This window comes from Polypterus senegalus, chromosome 3, assembly GCF_016835505.1.
Source record: "Polypterus senegalus isolate Bchr_013 chromosome 3, ASM1683550v1, whole genome shotgun sequence".
In the NCBI taxonomy this organism is placed as follows: domain Eukaryota; kingdom Metazoa; phylum Chordata; class Cladistia; order Polypteriformes; family Polypteridae; genus Polypterus; species Polypterus senegalus.
The window spans coordinates 214,093,489-214,116,249 of NC_053156.1; the positions used below are offsets into that span (position 1 = coordinate 214,093,489).

Sequence of the window (22,761 nt, forward strand, 5' to 3'; positions counted from 1 at the left end):
CAAACATCAGTCTCAGTTGTGGAAGGCTATAATGATGGCAGGTTTTGTTTCAGGTCAATTTTTTTAAATTAGAAATCTATTACTGCTGCTGCAGCATGCTTCATTTTAGTCAACTGAGCTATTAAGATTCAGATCCGTCACTCTTAAATAGCTGCGCTCACAGTTTTAATTTGCTAATTGATTTTTCTTAACCAGCTGCCAATTACCAATGAGAAGCAAATGACTACCAGCTTTACCGGTTTTAATACAAAATATCTGATTTGAAAGGAAAAAAGGTGAACCACCATAAATTTGGTGACTTCCTACATTCTATAAAACATTAGGATGATATTCTTGAAAATCTACAATATTAGAAAGATCTGATGAATGAGAGAACTTACGAGTCCTAATCAGCCAAGTTAAAGACACTAACAAGAACAGCAAGGCTCAAATGAAAAACTGCATTCACTGCAACTCTACCGGTGGTTCAAGGGTTTAGGAGAATTGCTTTTAATGTAGAATGTATGTGATGATAGCCAATATATTCCAGTGGATTTGCAAAATCTTAACAAGGTAATAAACAATTACAGAAGGGTAAACGTGGGACAAATTACACACACTACAGCCAATTGCAAGCTCTCACTTCAAAAACAAAGATTACAAGCAACATGCAAACACTCTCAAGCAAGACGTAAACAGCCATTCCCACAATTCAACAAGGAATTTAATACTTTCAGATTTTACTTCCAGTATTTTCTTTTCTTCCTTGTAAATAATTTTTAAGACCATACAGGGCAAGCGTATTAAAAAAGAAAATCTCATCATAACACTGCCTTCTGCTGGAGCAATGGAAATCTCAATAATCAGGCATCACTGATAAAGATCTTAATCATATAAAGCTGTATGGTATTAAAAAACTAAAGCAAATTAAAATACACAGACTTAGAAGCATAAACACATACACATAAAAACAGCAGAAAGTGTGTTATATTTATTAAGGAAGAATAAAAAGGAGGAGATCAAAGCAAAGCAGTAATTGCAAACAGCAATGGATAGGCCTGCAGGATTGAACTTTTTTAGTTAATATGCAATAATTTGACAAGATTGTGGTTAGAAAAGATTAATTAGCAAGTAAAAGGAATAATGCAACATGGATTTTTGCAACTGGGAATAAGGAAATAGGATTTATTTGAGAATATTTGGGGTATTCCTCAATGTTGCATTTTAAGTATTTCTGTAAAAGGCTGTGAAACATCAAAAGTAATAATATATGGATATATCTGTAATTACTCGCTTACTGCTGCAAGTCATATAACTGACCAAATAATCGTCCTTGGTTTTGTGTGTGTGTGAAATGGCATCACAATATTGTCATTGTAGCAGAATCCAAAATATCATCTCACACTTGATCTGTGCATGTCTGCAAACCGGGGTTTTCTTTCCTAATAGTACACTTTCCTGATTCAGCTCACTTATCTAGATTTTATATTGTTCATTTGCATTTTATGTGACTTATAGCCAAGAGACGCTTGCAGGTAAAAAAAAAAACTATCAGACTGCACTCACAATACACTAAAAAATCAAAAATGGTTCTTTGCAACCAGAAAACATGTAAAAAATCCTTTTTGTACACAGAAGGAATTACTGATAAATGTATCGCCACATTTTCTACTAACTATCCATGTTTTACTAGTAGTTCCTGCTAATCACAGAACCAGAGAGTGTTGACATGTTAGTTAAACATGTAAATAAGTATTTTTGAACTTGAAAATGCCAAAGGATTTTTTTTTTTTCTTTTTTCATTTATTTATTCGTGGGCAGTAGAAGTAGCATAATAATCAAATGGGTAAAGACAACCAAGATAACATATTCCTGCCTTTCTAAAGTTTTTTGTTTTCACTTTCCGCAGGCAAACTTGGACACTAGATATTATTTTGTTTTGAAAATTGTTATTAATTTAGAAAGCGCTCATTGCAAAGTCTGGATCTACTTAGATAAAATATTTTTTATACAAAAATGTTTTCACACTGTATCTTTTTTCACAGCCACTTACAAAAATAACAAATGGGTCAGTATCAATCAGATTCATTCCCCTTGTAAAGTGAGCACTGAATGGGGTCTTTTTTGTTTAGTACCCAAAAGCAGAATGTCAGTGGCAAATAGCCATTTTTCATTGGTATTCAAAAGCATGGGCTAAATGGTTATGTTTCCCAAAGCCACACACCAAACCACACCTCAATACAAGTAAATGCCAAAACCAACAGTACTCTGATTGAACAAACCATAATTTTGTAAAAAAAAAAAAAATCATCTATTGATTGCTTTGACTAGGCAGGGATGATCGGTAAGGACAGAGGAAATTTAGAAAGTCAACTATTTTAGGATAGTGATGACTGAAATAAAGGGAACAGTGATTTTATTGTACTGTATATATGCACATGTCCCAAAAGAAACTCTTTTGCAGGGTCGTAACTTCTGAAAGAATAGCTATGCAGCAGGCAGAATGCTTAATTTATTAAGACAGATGTATCGATCGGTAGAATATTCCTAAACTGAGCATTAAAATAAAACAGATGCTTATCGCTGCCCTTAGCAGCAACCAGACAGTTCAAACAGGGGGAATAAACTGAATGAAACACACAAAACAATCTGAACCATTACAATTTTCTGGTATGAGTGCCAAAAGGGCTGCTGGCTTCTTTCCATAAGCAGCACTCTTCAGGAAGCCTCACGGGAAGAAAATGGAGGAGTAGGCCAGGTGAGTAAATCAAACCCTTTATAAAACCTCTCCTTCCACTCCACTCAAAAGATCTGGAAACAGATCCTCAGAGAAGTTTTGCACTTGGGGATAACTAGGACTAGTATCGGCTTTCTGAAGGGGAAAAAAAGCTCATGTATATACTTGTGTTTTCTTCTGAATGACTTTTTTTTTTTTTTAAACTTTCCAATACCTGTAGAGGTAGTTACAGTCCTGCAAAATCAGATGAATCCATATTTGGACAGTGTGTATATATGTATATATATATATAAAGGCAATTCAAATTACAAGGCAAATCAAGTGGAATTAAGTGACTGATTTCTAGATCCAATAAGACAGTGAAGAGAAATCTCATCACTTGAAGATTGGGGGGAAAAAAAAGAAAAAGAAAGAAGAAATAAATCACCACATAGGTCACACAAATGGAAACAAAACAAAACAAATTAATAGTTGTTCCTGGTGTTCTCTGTCTCTACCTTTGGAGCTGCCAGGCAGGAAGATGCTGGGTTTGGTGGGAGGGGGAGGGGGTGGGTCTGTCTTGAAAGCAGTACTGTTGGCATTGGCTGATGGTAGCTGGAATGAGTTGGAAAGAAAGATCCCATCAGAGACCGGGCGGGGCGGCCGGGCAGATGGCTGCTGCGGTTGAGGCTTGGGATCGGGAGGAAGGTCACCATAGGATTTTCTTGTAGCGGAGAACTTAACCTGACCTGCTAGGCTTGAGTCCTCCTCCTCCTCCTCATCATTGTACGATACAAACTTGGCAGTGTACACTGTGTCAGGGGAGATGACCTGCGTTTTGAGGTAAGAGGTGTTTCTTTGAGGCGGGGTGGAGCAGCGTTAGTGGAGGGGGGTGGGGAGAAGGGAGCTCATAGTCCCGGGGGAGAGGAGGTCTGTACAGACCAGGCTCGTCAGGTGTTAACAGCTTTCTTTCAGCCTCTTCATGCTGCCTGCGCCGTTCTGCCTCCAGGCGAGTATAATATTCTTCTTCCTGCCTTCTCTGAAGAATCGGGGGAGGGAGGAAGGAAGGGGAAAGAAGTTAAAAAAAATAAATAAACACTACCTTGCCATCAAGTATATCACAGATAACCAGAAAAAATAGACATTAAGTCAAATGTAAATGCATAAATCTAACACTGCACCTTTTTGTTCATTTAAAAAAAATCCAAAAAACCAAAAATACAACATCTATACTAACTCTTCCAGAAACTGATTGCAAATGCAGGCATTCCAGCTACCTTGCCAAGTAAACTAATTATCTGAACGTTTTTTTGGTTTGCTGGATTTTGCTGTAATTATGGCTGGAAATAAACACAGTTTAAAAAAAAAAAAAACATGTAATTATTTTAAAAGGCATTACTGAAAGTGCAGGGCTTTCCAACAGACAGGAATGCTTGCTTTGACACAGCTTTAAGAGTGAAAAAATGTCTGATGCAAAGTATGCAATGACTTATAGAGGTTGAGCACTCTGGAAAAAATTAATAAACCTTCAACCAACTGATTTACAGTAAAGTGAAACAGCTACCCTAAGCAATACACTTACCAGGCTTGGAATAAAACATAATCAGAACTGTCAAAAAAAAACAACCTTTTAATAAATGATCTTCATTTTTATGAAAAGGTTTAGTTCATGTGCCCATCCATTCCTCTGTTCAAGTACAGTGCATCTTTTATATTTTTCAGCATGCACATATCTTTTAAACACATACTGAATTTATAGTAAGAGCATACCTCCCCTTAACATTTTGAAGTATAGCATAATATATATTCATAACACTGATAAATACAACTTCACATGACATATTATACACAGAAGCTGTCATTAATATACACAACAAATTATCAGCCAAAATTCTCTTTTTGCAAATAAATAATAGTAGTAATTACAGCCTAAGCTCCAGCACCACTAAAACAATGATATACAATTTGTTCCAAATATATATAAAACTAGAAGCTGAAATGGGGCTCAGGTTTGTGACGATGCCTCATGTCCTAACCAAAAGAAATCTGTGAAAGCCTATCTTGCTAATCTGAGAAGGGTTATGAAATACATCACTCCACATTAAGAAAAATGTAAAAATGTAAGAAAATTAAAAATCTCAAGAGATCCACAAGGTTGTATTTAAGTGTAGTGTCACACATGTACATAAGAGATCTACTTACAAGTTCTGTCGAAGACCATAATAACCCATCTAGATAACAGGGGGTGCTATCGCCAACAGTGTCATCTCCTTCTCTCTCCATAGAGTTGTGAAACTACCCAGTAAGGAGAACTGACTCCACTCCTTCCAGGTCAGCCTCCATAAAAGCGAGAATCCCAGAAGAAAACAATTTCTGGCAAGCTCCGATACAGAAGTGACCTTGCTAATGGCTAACCAGCCAAACTACTTTTTGATCAGAGTTTAAACCCTGCTTTGAGGGACATGCACGCCAAAGAGCTCTAGTTTTTGGTACTTGTTATGGACAATAAATGGGACAACCTGATTGCTGCCCCCCGAAATGTTTCCAGTTTGTATAGATGGCCACAGTAGGTATACAGTAATCGTTTGTTATGATAAACTTCAAAACACACCATTAACAAATGGCCAAATAACAAACCTTTCATGGAAAGGTAGTCAGAAGGAAACATCTGCTCTTCAAGAAAAAACATTCCTCAAGTTTGAAGAACATCACTTGAGAGACACATAGCCAATAATTTGCACTTAAATGAGGAGTAAAAAATTGTTTCACTAGACTCAAAATATTAAACATTTCCTTCAACCTAAGGAATATAACAACCTTCAAACAAAATGGTTATGGCGAGAGGCTCAATGACTTCTAATCATATCAGTAGGTCTATAGAGAAATATGGGTAATAAAAAGAAGAGTATTCTCGGGTAAAATGTATGATTATTTGCCTAACATCTAAAGCTAAACTAATCATGCAATAAGAAAAATAAAATCAAACACTGAAGCAAATCTATAATAGAACAAAGTCATTTTGGATTTTGGAGTAATCAAGACAAAGTCAGTTTAATACACTGGGGTGAGATCTAAAGAAGGCTGTGCACACAGGAGAGCCATAAAACATCACTGTGCAATTCTGTAAGTCCCAAAGTTTTAATTCAAACTAACATAGCTAAAAAAAGAGAGTACCAAAATACTGAATTACGGGTTGCACTGAAAGATGGCTTAGTAATGGACATAATGAAACTGGACTGTGCAGACACTGCATACGTTCATGTTCTCTCTTCCAAGCTGAGGTTAATTGATGATGTGGCTTCATGTTTATTCCTACAGTTCTGAAGCCGTTATCTATTTGAGATAAGCTACCCATGCAGAAAAGAAACTTTAATACCTTCTCCTCTGTCTCTCGACGATTTCTCTCCTCTTCTCGCCAGCGTCTTTCCTCTTCTTGTTTTGCCCGGTCTTCTGCTTCTCGTTTGCGGATCTCTTCAAGCTGCTGTTTGCGCCTGCGCTCCTCATCCTGTAACTGGGTTAGCAGATAATTTTCTTCTTAATTAGTATTTAACAAAGCAGCAGCTTTAGCTGAGCCACGAGATTTCCCCCAGAGATGATGCTGTAACTTTACATATTTCACTGGAAATGTACAGAGCTTTATTAAACATGCTAAACATTTTAAACAGGAAACTGCACTTTTGGAATGAGTACAATCCAACATTACAGAAGGTAAAACTAGGAAAAAGAAATAATTTATAACTTCTGACATTTAATTATAACAGCCTTTTATATCAAATGAGTAAGCATGGAAATAAATGCAAACATAATAACAACAACTCTATTAAACATTGAGGTAAAACGTTGTAAGACCAATGTTTACTGTCATTGACAGAAGCAAATTTTCTTGCCAAGCTATGAAATGCAGCAAACCATTTTCAAAGATTTTTATTCTGAATGCAATATTACTACCAACTCCAGTGTTGTTACCCTTTAAAACATGCCAGTTAAACCACTCCACATTGTTGCATCAGTTAAAATATTATGTACATATTAAGTATCCAAAGATGTCCTAATGATCAATTTCGACTTTTTATTTTAAGGTCTGATAATCATTGGAGCTTCTGTGAAGAAAGGTCTCCGTTGCAACTATGAAACATAAAAAAGGGATATAGAATATAACTTGTTCATAATACTGAAATGTTCAATAATATGGATATGCCTTAAAGAGGACAACTATTCACAAATTACTTTCTTCCTCCTGTATGTGCACTGCATTCTTTATTTTGTAGGTTTTGCCAAAATGTCAAGAGATTTTCAGTTAAGGACAACTTTAATTTAAAGGTAAAGAGTTAAGTTTCACTGTACTCTGTTGCTTGTGACAATAATGAGCCTATACGTAAACCTACTGTATTATTTATAAACCCCATAAACTTTATCCTGAACTGCACGCATATTTTGATCAAAGTTGTTTTTCGTTTTAACAATTGCTTTACAATTAGAAGAACTAAAAATAGTTCAAACATTCTGAATTGTACATCACAACCTACACAGTCCAAAATAAAACCATTACAAGGAATCAAAACAAGACGAATTTAACAACATTTAAATAAAAGCACACTAAGTTTCTATTTAATGGTAATGGTGTGCTACTCCAACTACTGCACTTCTGAATTATTAAGGACTTCAAAGTGATGTTAACAATCCCTTGCTGAGCCAGAGCATTTAAGAGGAGCCCAAGGCACTTTGGTCTCTCTTGGCCAAGATACTTCTCTGTTGTCTTAAGTAATTACAAATTTACATTACATAAGTTGTGGAAAAAAGATCTGAAAAGAGAAAATGTTGTCATACATGGAATGAGAAAATTTCACAGGGAGGGAAAGAAGTGTGTTTTAGTGGATAGAGGCAAGTTTAACTTCAAGTTCTTTACAACTTTAAAGGAGAAGATAGAGAGCTGCAGCTATGGTAGGTAAAGAATTTATTGGGGGGAAATTGAATGGGACATTTTTTCTGTGACCAGTAAGGGTTAAGATGGTTCACTTGACTTGAATTAAGCCCAATTTCTTTATTATTTTTTGTTTTGGGTTGGTCTTTTATCATTTATTTTGTTTTGATACATAATGTGGAATGACTAACATGACAGTTATGATTTAACAATACTATTAACACCATAATTTCAAATAACAATAAAATACTGCAAAACTAATAATCTGAAAAGAACTACAGCTATACATTTTTTTTGTCATCTGCAACAGCTTCCATGGTACAAATACACCAAGTACAATTTTGAAACCTTCTATTTATCAATGAGATTGAAGCTGCTGCATATTTTAAGTAAAGGGATTTCTACACTAGCTAATGGCAAATCAAGCAGGCTGTAAGTAGCAAAATGCACACTACAGTAAATCACAAATGAATGCCAATAGGAATGGCGAGTCCAGAACACTGATTAATACTCACTGTCATAATAAATCGGGTTGGCATGGTGTCCTTGAACAGCAGTACCAATAAAACAGTGAACATACAGATTGTATTGCTATGCAAATAGTTGAACAGCATCCCCATTTAGTAATACTGCAAGTAACTTAATTAAAAGTAATCACTCATAAAAACACACACACAGGAAGGGGCAGAAATCACTGGAAAAGGCCCCTACATCTCCAGAACAGTGGCCATTGCCTAAAAGGAAGCAATCATTCCATATGAAGACATAAAATAAGAGGAAAGAGGAAACAGAAAGAGAAGACTGCAACACGGATACAAACATGCAGAAACAAAGTCAGGCTCAAGAAGATTCTCTGTAGTTGGACCCTGAACCTTACAGGAGAGCTGCTGCAAATGACGCCTCTACTGTAGGTCAGGAGATGATGTGCCAGTGAGCATCAGCTGTCCAAAAACAAGCACAGAGATTGCCTTACAGCAATTCATGCCACTAAGAAATTGACAGTAAAAGATGTGCAGCAACTTGTGCCAACAAACAAGGCTTCTAAAGACCATATTTTTTAACATTTGTTTCTAATTTGATCTAAGTGGATATTAAATGGCGATAGAATGTTCAAAGAATTTGACATAAGGCTTCCAAGGTGTTCATTTTACTGGAGAATTCTCTCAAGTGCAGCCAACGCTCTGCTTGCTTCAGGTCTTAATCTACATATGTGGAGCCTTATTAGGGCACATGGTCAACAAAAACAGGAAGACAAGGAAAGAGAGAAAATAGATGCCAGTTTAGTAGGAAGAAGAAACAATAAAAAACATACCAAGTCTAGAACAGAGATTGCTGGAACAGCAGTCTGCTGCAGGAAATAAAGGAAGGAAAAAAGATATAGAGTAAAAAACATCATTTCTGTTCATGCCAGTGATCTGATGCCAGGAACATTCCTCACAAGTATGGGACTAATTAGCGTAGGCGACCCTGCTCCCAACAGTAAACACTTGGAAGAAACTGAAGTAATATGTGAGGTTTTTAGAGGAATTTCCACTTTATTCCAGACCTTCTACCATGTCAAATACATTATTTTGCCTAACTGCAGCTGTAAGCAATATCATTTTAACAAAAAAAAGCCCCCCACCCTTTCCTTCCTTTTTTAGCCCAACATGTCATCTTTCAATTTTTACACTTTCAAATGTGTTCAGGTTTACAGGATCAGTCCAAGCCACTATTGCACCATGTGATTCCTGAAAAAATCATTTAATCTGCCTAGTCCTAAAATAATATATTTTAGTCAAAACTTACTACTCATATAAAACAAAAACTGGAATCAAATAATTTTTTTAAGAGGATGCACAAATTCCCTTTGGAGATATAACTATTATTCCATATTAAGGTGTTGCTATTAAGAGCTCAGCCAGCATGGTTGGCTCAAAGCTGATAAATGTATTTAGTTTTTGGGAGGTGCGGGGTTTGGGGGTGGGATGGGTGGTTTTATGGGGGTTGCAAAATACCTTGAAATAATTGGCACAACTTTAAACTTTCACACCTTAAATAGTGAGAGAGATGTTTTCTATCAGGATAGTACAGGTGAAAGAATAATTTCTTATCTTGATGTTCTTTTTTCTCATTCTTCTGAAATAACCAAGTGATGAATATAATGCTTGTAACACATATTGACACTCTTTGCAGTTTTCACTGAATCACAGTCAATTTAATTTGGCTTTTTTAAAACATTTATCAACAGGAAAACTCTTTAAGTTGAATTTGAAAACTAAAAAAATCTCTACAAAAGATCACTAATATGGCAAACCTAAATCATCACTGGTGCAGTCATTTGGTTTTAGAAGTCACAGAATTAGTTCAATGAAGATCACCTGTCTGTGGTATAAATGTTCCTTATATGGAAGTTCCAACTGGTGAGTCAGTAGAGTGGCCTAACTTATATATTGAACACAAGGAAGTCATTCTGTGAAAATATCTATGTCTCTGAATATTAGTGACACTCAGATCGAACATCTGCTGATGTAAATCGGCTGATTTTCACTCCAAATCACTCAATCGGTGACCTGTAATCTAAAAATGCAACTGCTTTTTAAAGCTTTACGGTACTTTAGTGGTAGTGCTCTTTTAAGCGATGACTGTTTAAGGAAGCACGTGATGATTTTCTGCCAGAACTTCCTGTAAACTGAGAATAGCCAGGCAGACTTTGGGAGAGCAGAAGCGAAGACCAGAATTTTTTTCTTTTACATTAAAGAAAGCAGAGTAATAAACTGATAACGGGAAATCTGAGGAATTGTCCTGTGCATGGAGGGGAACATGAGATGTACAGAATATGCTTGCTGTCCAGCTGAACTTGGAGAAGAAGAAATGTAGACCCTGCAACAAAGAGGTGCATCTTCAGCAGAAATGAAAAGAGAAGTTGTTTTAATGAGTTCAGACCTTTATTATTTTGTCTGAATGTAGACAGTGAGCGAGCGAGCTTCTGTTCAATATAGGGCTTAAGTTCTGAATTACGGAAAGAAAAAAAAACAGATAAAGAGCAATTTGCTCTCACTGCTTAGTAAACAACAGGCTTATTAGTTTAAAAGCCAAATTTGTCAATACATGTAAACTTTTTAAGGATGTTAACCTTTACATCTTCTAGACAAACATAATATGAACAGTTTATTAGAATTGTAGCTTATAATTATGACAAGTATTTTCTTTTCTTTTATTTCATATGTATTGTGGACAATTATTCTGTATAACATTATTTTATTACTTAATAAAACTATACATAATAAGGGGATTTTATTTTAGTATTTTTATGATCATGGAAAAATAAGCCTAAAGAATTTTGTTTTGTTAATAAAAAATTAACAGGTAACACTGGCGGCCTGCAGCGTAAAACTGCCTAGAGCAGGTCATCTATAAAAACTAACTGATCAAGCAAAATGGTGATTACTGAAGGATGCCATCAACAGATCTAAGAAAACTCTTGACAGAGTTATAAGCTGCAATGGCTGAGATTGAAGAGACTGTGCATATAACAATTGTGCTGTGGTGTTTCAACGCATTGTGAGAATCTGAAGTCAGCTGGAAGAACACTCTATGGCCTGTTGAGTCCAAAATGGAATTTTTTGACATCAAACTAAATGCAGTGTTTAGCTAATACAGTACATTATTAAAAGCATATCATCCGCTCCATAATGCATGGTGGGGTCAGCAACACGCTAATGGGATACTTCTCTGCAGTGAGCTATGGAAGTCTTGTGAGGGTGTAAAGGGTGAAATGAACACAATAAAATACAGGAAAAGACCTAGATGACAACCTGATGTAGTCTGCAAGAAACCCACGTGATAGGAGATTTGTTTTCCAGCTAGACAACAGCTTCAACCATGAAGCCGAAGCTACACAGGAATGGTTTAATAACAACAATGTTTATGTCATTGACTGGGTGAGTCCAGATCTTAACAAAGTAGAGAATTAGTGGCTGGACTTGAAAAAGGCTGTTCACTCTTGATTTCCATGCAACCTGACAGAACTTGAGCAGTTTTGCAAAGAATGGGGAAAAACCTCAGTATCCAGATGCGGAAAGATGTTAGAGACCTTAGCACACAGACTCATGGCTGTCATGGATATCAAAGGTGCATTTACAATATACTGACTTGAAGGGGGTGAATACTTATGTGATCAATTATTTTGTATTTTATATTTGCAGTTAATTTAAACCAACAGATTTAAAGAGAAATGACTCTTATGTCAATCAGTGTCAGAAAAGTAAAATTAAATCTACTGTGATTCAATGTCACATAGCAATAAACTGTGAAAGTTTCCAAGGAGAGAATATTTTTAAAGGCACTGTATATTTATGGGAGCGGGGAAATGCTTTAATCACTATTATTTCAAGAAGGTAATCAAAATCAGAACTTACATGACATTGGTCAATCTTAAACAAGATGCACAGCACTATTTCTATTTATTTTCTAGCAATGTAATTAGTAAAAACGTACATGAATTATCTAAGTTGTCAATTAAAACAGTTCCTGTAACAATGCATTAATATTAAAGAAAACCTGAATAATTATCTGATATGAAAGTGATGACTTACTTAAAAAAAAGAAAAGAATGGTTATATAAGAACTTGTGAGTAAAACAATATACATAATCATATTCAGTACTTAGGTAACACATACATTTAAAATCTTGAGCTGCCTTAGGAAAACTCTAAATAATTCTAAACACTCGTTACTTTCCATTGGCATTTCATGATCTGTGGCCATGGATCTTTCACAAAAATAGACATCTTTAGTTGGCATATTTGCCTCCTGTGACTGCACACATTTGTGTATCATGAATGTACTAAGCTTAATGCTTTATACATTTTTGGAAAAATTTACAATCCTTTTTCAAATTCCTTAAACTAAATACATGTCCACAATAAAACATGAAATGTAAGGTAAACTAAAATCAGGAGTTAAAGTTCCTGACTTAAGTGGAAAGGAGATGAGACCTCTTTTTACATTTTACTTGCAGCTAATAACTGAATTATACCATGCATGTTAGCAATTCTTCAGAAAGTATTAATTGCATTTAGTGTCAGATTTTATTATTTTAAAAAAATCTATAAAATACATTCAGTTGTATTTTTGTCAAATAAAATATCTAATTAATTTAGTATTCAGTCTTTTTCAATAATAAGTCGCTTCAATTGCTTGAAATGATTTCTGATGAATTAGGGCTGGTAATGCAAGTCTCCATTCTGAAATAAAATGTCCACAAATACGCTGATCTGGTAAAAAGTATATAAAACTGCTACAGGGTTAAAAGTTAATAAGGAGTGCAATCAATTCGATAATGAAAATGAGCACAAACCACCAAGACTTTTCTAAGCCTTTGCCAGCCTCTCAAAACGTGTAAACAGGAAAGAGCCCACAAAGTTAAAAAAGGGACCAATAACCCAATGGCGGTTGCAATAGAATCAAAGGTCCTTTGGTAAAATACTTGAACCGGTCTGGAGAATAATAATCAGCTTCTCCTGAAGAGCACATTAAGAGGAGTGACTTTCGACAACAAAATAAGACAACATGACAGATGCCATGGGAATAAAATAACTTTTTGGGCTCATGACATAAAGCTAGAAGTTATTACAAGGTGTATGTTAAAACAGAATGGTTCGCAGATTCTTTCACAATTTTAGCACATACAGAGGAGTGACTTGGTCAGAATTACTGAGCAATGGTGGATACAGATAAATTATTAATGAAGTCCTGCTTCAGTTTTAAACAGGGCAAAGATGTGTGACCCTGCTGAATATGGCCAGCATATTCTTGGAGTGGCTTTAAAAGGAAAATAACAGGCAGAATGGGCTTCACTGGACCAACTAACAACCAGATTTGAATGCCTTTGAAAATGTGAAAGGCTGATAACTGTAGTTCACATTATGGTGTTTGAGCAAATATGAAAAAGATCATTAACCTTTTCTTAGACAGCTAAAACCGAAACATAGCAGAAAATGTGTGCTGACTTAGTGTGTGAATACTTAAGCCAGATGTTACATTTTTTAAAATAATTTTGTTGTCCAAAATAGAGATATTACTGTTGTTTTAAGTATACACAGAATTTTGTACATTAAAATATAGGTATCACTGTAATGACATCTGCAACTATTCAAGAAGAAGAGTGTGAATATTTCCTGAGGAAAGTGCAATCAAAAATTTTATGATACAATTTAGGAACAGAATCATGGAACCTGTCCTAATAGTACTTAATTGACTAAAATAAGTCTAAAGCTTTTATTAAAATTGTTATTATTACTATTAGAAATTTGTAGCAAAATATAACTCATTAAACAAAGTTGACTGTTAATGCTTCAGATTTCAATATTACAGGGTTAATTTAAACAAAATGTCTAAAAAGTTCTCCCCATGTGGAGTGTTAATTTCAATGTAAATGTAATATGGACAGCCTTTTAAAACTCTGCAAAACATTTTGACAGTATGAGAGTTCAAAGATGCCTGAAAGAAGGCAAAATTAACCTGAAAAGGAATTTGTATTTAAGAAAAATCACGAAAATCATTCTTAAAGCATAGTCAAGGTCAAACATCTTTTACAGAATTAATTTCGTAATTTAATAAACCTAATATACGATGCCTACAACAGTAGACCTTACCCTTTTAAACCAACACTTTCCAGTACTTACTCGTGCTCTCTTCTCTGCCTCTAGCCGTTGCATGATCAGCAAAGTGTCAACGTCTTCATCATCCTCTTCCTCATCGTCTTCCTCATTTTGCTTGGACTCTTGAAGCCGTTTCTGGAACTGCCACTCAAGCATCAGCTTCCTAAGTCTGTCATTTTCCTCTGCTGTACGCTCTGGCTTAGCCTGTAGTTCTTGGATTTCCTTGTTAAGCATATCTACAATGTGCAATTGCTGCTGTTTCTCCAGTTTCTCACGTGCATCTCGTTTCCAGGGATCAGGGGATAGGCTGTCACTGGAGGAAAGTTCCTCCTTGCTAATGGTAATATACTGCAAGTCCCGACGTTCAATTGTACGTGGCTGCTGCTGTGGAAGGAGCTCACGAATTACAGTTTCTTGAGGTGGAGGGGGTGGCCGAGGGAGACTAGACAATTTTTCTGGTCGGGAAGGTTGCTGGGTTGTAACAGAAGGCATTAAGTATTGCTGTTGCTGCACAGGCATTGGTGGTGGTGTCAGCTGTTGCTGAATTCCCATTGGAGACAATGGAGGGTGTTGGTTAGGCATAAGGACACTTGGTACTGGTGGATTTCTGATCTGTCCTAGTTTTCTCTCTTGCTCTCTTTTTTTGCGCTCTCTTTCTTCCTCCAGCCTTGCTTTCTCTTTTTCATACCATCGTTGCTGTTCCTCACGCTTTTTCATATCAGCTACAGAAGCTGAAGTCTGCAGAATTCCAGTGCCAGGTGGAGGGGGAGGAAGAGGTAGATCAGACTGAGAATCAAAGTCAGCTGCATAGTGCACAGGTGGAGGTGGAGGTGGTGGTGGTGGGAGGTCAGTACGCATTGGTTGAGAGACTGCAACTGGGGCGGAATGAGGAGCCACTGGAGTTTTCCAGCGGCCTGGTCCACTTTTGTGGCTTGGGAGCTTTGAAGAATTGGATGAAGGGTAGTTGAGGTGCTCCTGACTGGAGGTACTTGACTCTACAGAAGAGGAAATTTGCTGATTCCAGTGCTCACCACTACCTCGACCTCTTTGATACTCAAGATCACATTGCTGAAGCAGAAGAATGTCGTCAGATCGCATACGCTCTGACTTGTAATTTACTCGGTCATCACACAGCTCTTCCTGAGATCGTGTTACTCTCTGAGAAGAAAAAAAAAATTGTTATAGGTATTCATAAAGAACTGAATCCAAATGTAACATATCTAAATGTATGAATGAAAAACAGTTAAACTTAATTCAGTTCAATTCAATGTAGTCTATTACATTAATAAATTAAGATTACTTCTTTAACCACTAATAACGTAATATCACCAATGATAATTCAAAAAAAGCAACTTCACAGCAGATGTTCACTGATTGAAATAATCTTCCACAAGGTGAAGGTGAGCAATGTACTGGTGAAGCAGGAGAAAAGATACAGTGATTAATAGAATAATTAATGCATTATAAGTGCCACAGACAAAACAGAATCAGATTTTGCCACTGTTGGCATGTTTTCCCAAGTACTAACAGTTTACCACCCCATCACAGATAAAACTATTCATGTTCCTACAGTACTACACATATTTGTCTTTAGGTTTATATACTGATTTACTGTATTTGGTAAGCTCTGGAGCAGACATTAGCTAATCTTCAAATGTTTCTTACCCTTTTGTGATTGTTTTTACAATACACAGGTTTTGATTCTGTGGACTTTTCAGCCATGGACATTCAATCAGTATGACAAGGATGAGTCTGAATATTAAAACAAATGTACACATAAATCATTTCCAAGTGCCATATTTACACTAATGTATGTTTTAAAATTCCATAGGCTTGTGAAACTGGTGCATATACATTCTATGGAGTTCAAGATCATTTAAATAAAAAAAAAAACTGTATATCTCTTCTCTCTAGGACAGTCAAGTCACATCATAATTACAACCTTTGGAAGCAAGTCCCATGAGATGGTGACTTTTGCAAGTCATGCCCTTCTTACAACCATTTTCAAACAAGACCACGGTCATCTAACCTCTCAGTTGTTGGAATGCTTTTGGCAGACACCCTTCCTGTGCTCTCAGTTCCTAAAAATTTTATACGTTCTAGGTGACACGTCAACGACTAAGCGAAAAAGAAAGAGCAGCACATTGAAAAGAGACCCAAAAGTATTGGAGAGGAAAGAATGCAAAAACCAAAAATAATTTATGTGCAAATTCTGAAAATAAGGATAGTAGAATAACGTCATAAAGAATTAAAAAATGTTGGTGTGATACACATGCAGAGCAGGTTAAGAGATAATGGAAGTAGGAAAATTCGAAAGTCGCAAAAAAATATTATAGTAAAGATCACATTAGCGCAAACAAACTGAAAGTATTACTCGGTGAAATAACGGAAAAGCAAAAATAGATTGAATAGGAATAGTGCTTGAGGACGTCTGGGGGAGAAGAGAGACAAGGACAGCCGCTGTATAGGATTTTAAACGTTCGAAGCGCCGCACGAGATGCAGATCATGCGGCACGGCTGCAGCAGCAAGCCAGCAGCTGATCAAGCAAAGAGGAGGTAAAAAAATATTTGTTTCCTATTGTATCACCATTTAAGAGGGATTTAGGAGGAGCGACCGCGTCTCCATGGGGTGTGTTCATCCCCCCTCTTCAAAATGGCGCAAAGCGTTTTGGGCTAGGAGGAGGCAAAGCCCCCTAGTTTAAATAATAAATTAATTTGTGTAGTGAAAAGAAGCTTGGATTTGGGTAATAAAGTTGGTGTACGAGGGGTGTTCAATAAATTCTCTGCCTCTGAAAATAGATAGATAGATAGATAGATAGATAGATAGATACTTTATAAAATCTTATGTTCAAATTCATCTCATTATTTTTCAGTGTAATCCCCCTTGACTTCAGACACTTGATCCACTTTGCCTCCAGTGATTATTCCCTTCGTTTTTCCCTCCAACCAATCCATTATCCCCTCAATGAGGTTATTTCCATTGGGAAATCGCCTTCCACGTAGGAATTTCTTCAGGTTTAAAAAGAGAAAATAATGGATGGGTGCCAGGTTTGACCCATACAGGCAATTGTTAAGCTCTATGAAGCAATATTCCCCGACTGCAGCCTGCAATTTTTGGAATTTGTGGAATGGTGTGTTAGCGTAAAGCAGCAACATTCCTACTGACAATTTTCCAGAATGATTTTGTTTTATGGCCTTGACTAACTAAGGTTTCTCAAGTCATGGTTGCCTCATGTGGCATGAATTCCAACAGCAGAACCTCCTTTCTAACCCTGAAAACTGTCATTATGACTTGTATGGCTGACTGCTGCACACAGTTTCTTGGAGGCCGGGGGACACTTAGACTTACATTTCATGGGCTCAAGGTTTTAGGTTCATGTGATGAACCCATGTTTTATCCCCTGTAACAATCCATGAAAAAAAGTCAGTGGGATTTTTCCTAAGAATGTCCAAGTGCTTGTAACATGCTGGCAGCATGCTTTCTGATCCAGTGTTACCATTTGGGGAACCCATTGGGAAATGACATTTGAGCTCATCTGATGAGTATGGATGATTGTGGAGACTGACAATGAAATGCCTAGTTCATGGGCTATAACATTAACCTTAGCATGATGATCTTTCATAATCATGGTATCTACTTTTTGACACATTTCCTGTTTGGAGGTCGTCTTCAGTTGGCTCCTGACCCTATATAAATTGCTTGACCCAAAACTAATTGCATAGTATAAGGGTGCATTATCACTATGCACAGTATTCAACTTCTCATGGATTTCCTTTGGCATCTTCCATTCCAATGTATGGAATTTAATGATGGAATGAAGAAACAGTTCTTCCAATGTGTCAAATTCTTCACAGACTGACAGGTGTGTTTGCAATCTTCTCTCTCCGACAGCCTGCTATGACTTGACCTCAAACTGCATGCGTGGCATGCCAAGGCATATCATGATCTCCAATTACAAGTTCAGATTTTCAACAGAAGTACACGATAATCAAGTAGATTATCAACTTTCATACTACTGTGAAGAACCAGGAGTGGTTAAACTACTACTATACCATATTATCACTAAAACTCATTAAGATATACAAAAAATAAAGAGAAAAATCCCATCATCGTCAGCGTGCACATCATTTTAACCTCCAAAGCTCCATAGAAAATAAATTTTGTGAAGAGTTAAGATATAAGAGTACAACACACAAAAAATAAAGAGAATTATCCCATCATCGACAGCATGTACATCATTTTAACCTCCAAAGCTCTGTAGAAAATAACTTTCGTGAAGAGTTTGTTTAAACTAAAACCACCTAAAAGCATAGCAGCTTCAAAACCAGTGTGTTCAGATGCCCCACCACATTCGGGACCAAATGGTATATATAAAGGAATATAATACCAACTTCCCAGCCTCTATCTCTAATAAACTATAGAATCCACCCGCTAGAAGAAAACTTGACAGATTTTTTTCAAAAACTGCAATATTTGTAACAAAGTTTAACTGGAGTTACAATGAGACAAGGCCATTAGCTATATACATAATTAGTTCTAGTAACCAGCATAGTCTTGGTATAAAACAATGGACGGGAAATTCAACAGGTCTAAACAAAACCTATATAATGAGACAAAAAGACATACTCTTAGAAAAAAGCCATCTCCCTGACAGACAATGACAAACTAATTTAGAAGAAATCACTGTATGCAAGGTGGCGATTTTGCTTTTGCTGCTTTGTGCCTATTGGTAACAAAATCCTTGTCCCAGTACACTCTTGCTGACTAATGGGAACTGAAGTCCCTGAGTCGGCAATTTTTTTTAAAACACTGCACTGTTGCGTTGGCACTCCCAACATAACCACTCTTCCATATACAACATATTTTAAGTTGGATTAATGATACAGCACATGCAAAATTTTTAGAAAACTGGTTCATCTGTTTTTGCATGTTTAGCAAACAAAGAGACAGACATCAAAATGGAAATGGCTTACAATTTTATTTACTAGATAGTGGCATGTATAGAGTTCAAAAGTATTTGGACAGAGACACAGTTCTAATAATATTGGCTCTGTACACCACCACAATGTAATTGAAATAATGAAATCTTTATGTATTTGGAGTAGATGTTCAGCTTTAATTTAAGGGGTTTACCAAACATATCGTAGGAGCAGTTTTGGAATTACATTTTTATGTAGTACATGGTCCCCCGATTTTAAGGGGCTCAAAAGTATTTGGACATTTAACTGACAAGCTGTTGCATATCTCCATAATATAAAAAAAAAAAAATCTTGGGGAGGCAGACGAAGGAGACGAGACCTGATCTTCTCAGAAGACAATTTGAAGTACCGTGAGAGACACTTTAACCAGCTCCCAGCTCTTAAAACAATGACAAACGACAAGCAAAACACGCAGCTTGCACAGATGATCCGACCACTTCTCCTTGCGTGCGTTCAGCCACCCTAACCCCAACTTCACAACGCGAGCAGCAGAGACACGAAGTGGCAAAAAGGACAGTGGCTGTACAGGCCTTAAAATAATCTATGGGCAGCGTGACAGCAGCTGCCCCCTTCACAACATGAGCAGCGTTATATATCCTGCGAGAAAGAGATTTAACCATACCCGGGGCCGGAAATAAAGGACAAGTATTGTTTTTACAATGTCATGCGAGACAAGGCAGTGAAACATCATTTAAAACAAGTCCACGGACATCTAACCTAGCAGTTGTTGGATTGCTTTTGGCAGACACGTATAATGTGCTCCCAGCTCTTAAAACAACGACGTGCAACAAGAACAACAGGCAGCTCGCCAGCAGTAGAAAGACAGCAGATGATCCAACAGCATCTCCTTAGGGTGCGTTCAGCCACCCCCCTTCACAATGCGAGCAGCATTATACGTCCTGTGAGAAAGAGATGTGACCATGCCCGGGGCTGGAAATAAAGAACAAGTACTGTTTTTACAACAGTTTTTAAAATAAAAGTGAAAATAATGCGTATGTAACAATTCCCATGAAAATAACAATCTCTTTAAATTGTATATCCGGTAAACCAAACACTGGGGGTGGGCGAGTGAAGTGAGCAGGGGGCGGAGCCCCTTAGTTTTATTAACTATTAAGCAGGTAAAAGGTCTGGAATTCATTCCAAGTATTGAATTTGTATTTGGAGGCTGTCATTATGAACTTTCAATATGAGATCCAAACAACTGTCCATGCAAGTAAAAAGGCTGAGAAAACAAAACAAACCATTTAGAGACACCAGAAACAAAGAGTGGATAAATAAGCCATTTGGAACATTCTTAAAAAGAAGGAATGCACTGGTGAGTTCAGCAACTCCAGAAGGCCTGGGCCATCATGGAAGGCAACTGTGCTGAATTCTGTCCTTGGTGAAGAAAAACCACTTAACAACATTTAGCTAAACCAAGAACACTCTCTAGGATGTAGACCTATCATTGGCATAGTCTTCAATCAATAGAAAACTTCAATGAAATATAGAGGGTTTACCACAAAGTGTAAACCACTGGTAAACCCTCTATCATGGGAAGGGCAGATTAGACTTTACCAGAAAATATTTTTAAAAGCCTGTCCAGTTCTGGAACAATTTTCTTTGGATAAAGAAAAACAAGATCAATATGTACCAGAATGACAGAAAGAGAAGGGGATGAAAAGAAAAGGAATGGCTCATGATCCAATGCATACCATATTATCTGTGAAACATGGTGAAGGCAGTGTTATGGCATAGGCATGCCTGACTGCCACTGGAAGTTGGTCAATAGTGTTTACTGATGATACGATTTCTGGCAGAAGTAGGATGAATTCTGAAGGGAACAAGGCTATTCTATTTGCGGAGATGCAGCCAAATGCTGCAAAACTGAAAGGATGACGCCTTATAGAACAGATGGACAATGAAGCAAAATATACTTGAAAAGCAAAGCAAGTCCTTTTCAACGCAAAGTACTAGATGATTCTTAAAAGGCCAAGTCAATCAAATGACCTCCACACAAATGGACATGCATTTCACCTGCTGAAGACAAAACTGATGGCAGAAACTCCAATGAACATGCAGCTCCTGAAGACATTTTAGTTTGTCCAAATACTTCTGAGCCCCTGTAAATTAGGGGGACCATGTGTCACTGTCCAAATACTTATGGACCTGACTATAATAATAAAAGAAACAATACTACCTTTAAGTATGTAATGTGCAGTCTCTTCTTCCTCTTTACACCTCAGACTATAAATAACACCATGTTATGTCACTTACAGAAATACTCATGATTCTGCACATATGGTGTGTATTGATAAGGGGGAGGAGACAGAGTATGGCAGCCAGGTGAAGAACCTCCTTTATTGAGGGGTTGGTTTTTGGACAATTTACTTTTAAAGACAAAGGCAGACAACTACTAAGATTTACTTTGTAGAGCTTCTCTCTTCAGACTTAACAGTTACAACATACATATCTTTAAAAATTCATCTCTTACACTCTCTTTTGGATTTCTACCCTGATAACTTTGAAGTGACTCTGATGAACAAGGAGGAGAGGTTTTTTACAGGACATTGCTCAGCTGAAGTGACTTTATAGTAGAAAGTTGGGTAAATCTGTTAGTTGGTCATTCTAGCATGAAAGAGCTTCAGGTGATCATAAGACGAAAAAAACTACCAAGGGACTACTTTTTGCAAGAAATAGTTAAATTTAATTTTCCCTTATAATTTTAAACTTTAATCTCCTAAAAAACAAATATGACCAACCAATTCTGTTTCCAGATTTGGATTCAACACCATCAAATCTATAAAGAACATCTAAAAGTTTTGATAACTTTTTTTTTTTTGGCAGACCAGTGAAATAAGAAATTATGTTAATTACAAACTTGCTTCTTAGTCCTGCCACACTTCATTTTCTGCTGCTGGATGAATTCTAACATATGGTTATATTACGAAAGGGTAGACAAAAATACAGGGCAGTGAGTTAAATAAATATATAAAGCTTAATCCAGGATTTTGTTTAGACAAGGAGAATGTTCATCATATCATTTACCTGAATGGGCATATTGCTAGAAGAAAGATCATCAGGATGTCCCATAGACCTTTCTTCATAGTTTTGCCATTGTTGAGCAGGCCCTGGCCCCATCCTATCTTGAGATTTTGAGGCTGGGAATGTAAAGTACTCCCTGGTGTAGGTTTGGGTTGGAATTGGATATGCCTCAGGTCTTGGAGGTGCTTGTTGTTCCTGAGAAAATATTCAGAGGGCAATGATATGCTTAAATCAAATAATAAAAAAAGTAAATTCTCAAGATTATTTATATATATATATTTATTATCTAGCATCCTCCTGTAGTAGGTGGTACAAGACACGATGGTTAGTGCTTGTGCTTCTCAGTCCTGGGATTGAATTCTGGTATACAGTATATGTTAGGTTGCCTGGAGCCATATGAGTGATGATGCATTATTATGAGCTTAAATTTGCCCAGCAGCTCCTTGTGACTTTATCTTTTGGAAAAATTCGCTGGAATATTGAAAGGTGAATGCTTC

At 36.7% G+C, this 22,761-nt stretch overlaps 1 protein-coding gene across 1 annotated transcript in view; it reads right to left on the reverse strand.

Annotated features, from left to right (window-relative positions):
* Positions 1 to 22,761, reverse strand: part of LOC120525817 (afadin-like) — a 365,848-nt gene that overhangs the window by 10,531 nt on the left and 332,556 nt on the right. Inside the window, 6 exon segments of the mRNA XM_039748422.1 lie at positions 3,445 to 3,571; positions 3,573 to 3,734; positions 6,072 to 6,206; positions 8,929 to 8,964; positions 14,285 to 15,418; positions 22,268 to 22,459. Coding sequence (XP_039604356.1) covers positions 3,445 to 3,571; positions 3,573 to 3,734; positions 6,072 to 6,206; positions 8,929 to 8,964; positions 14,285 to 15,418; positions 22,268 to 22,459 — 1,786 coding nt within the window.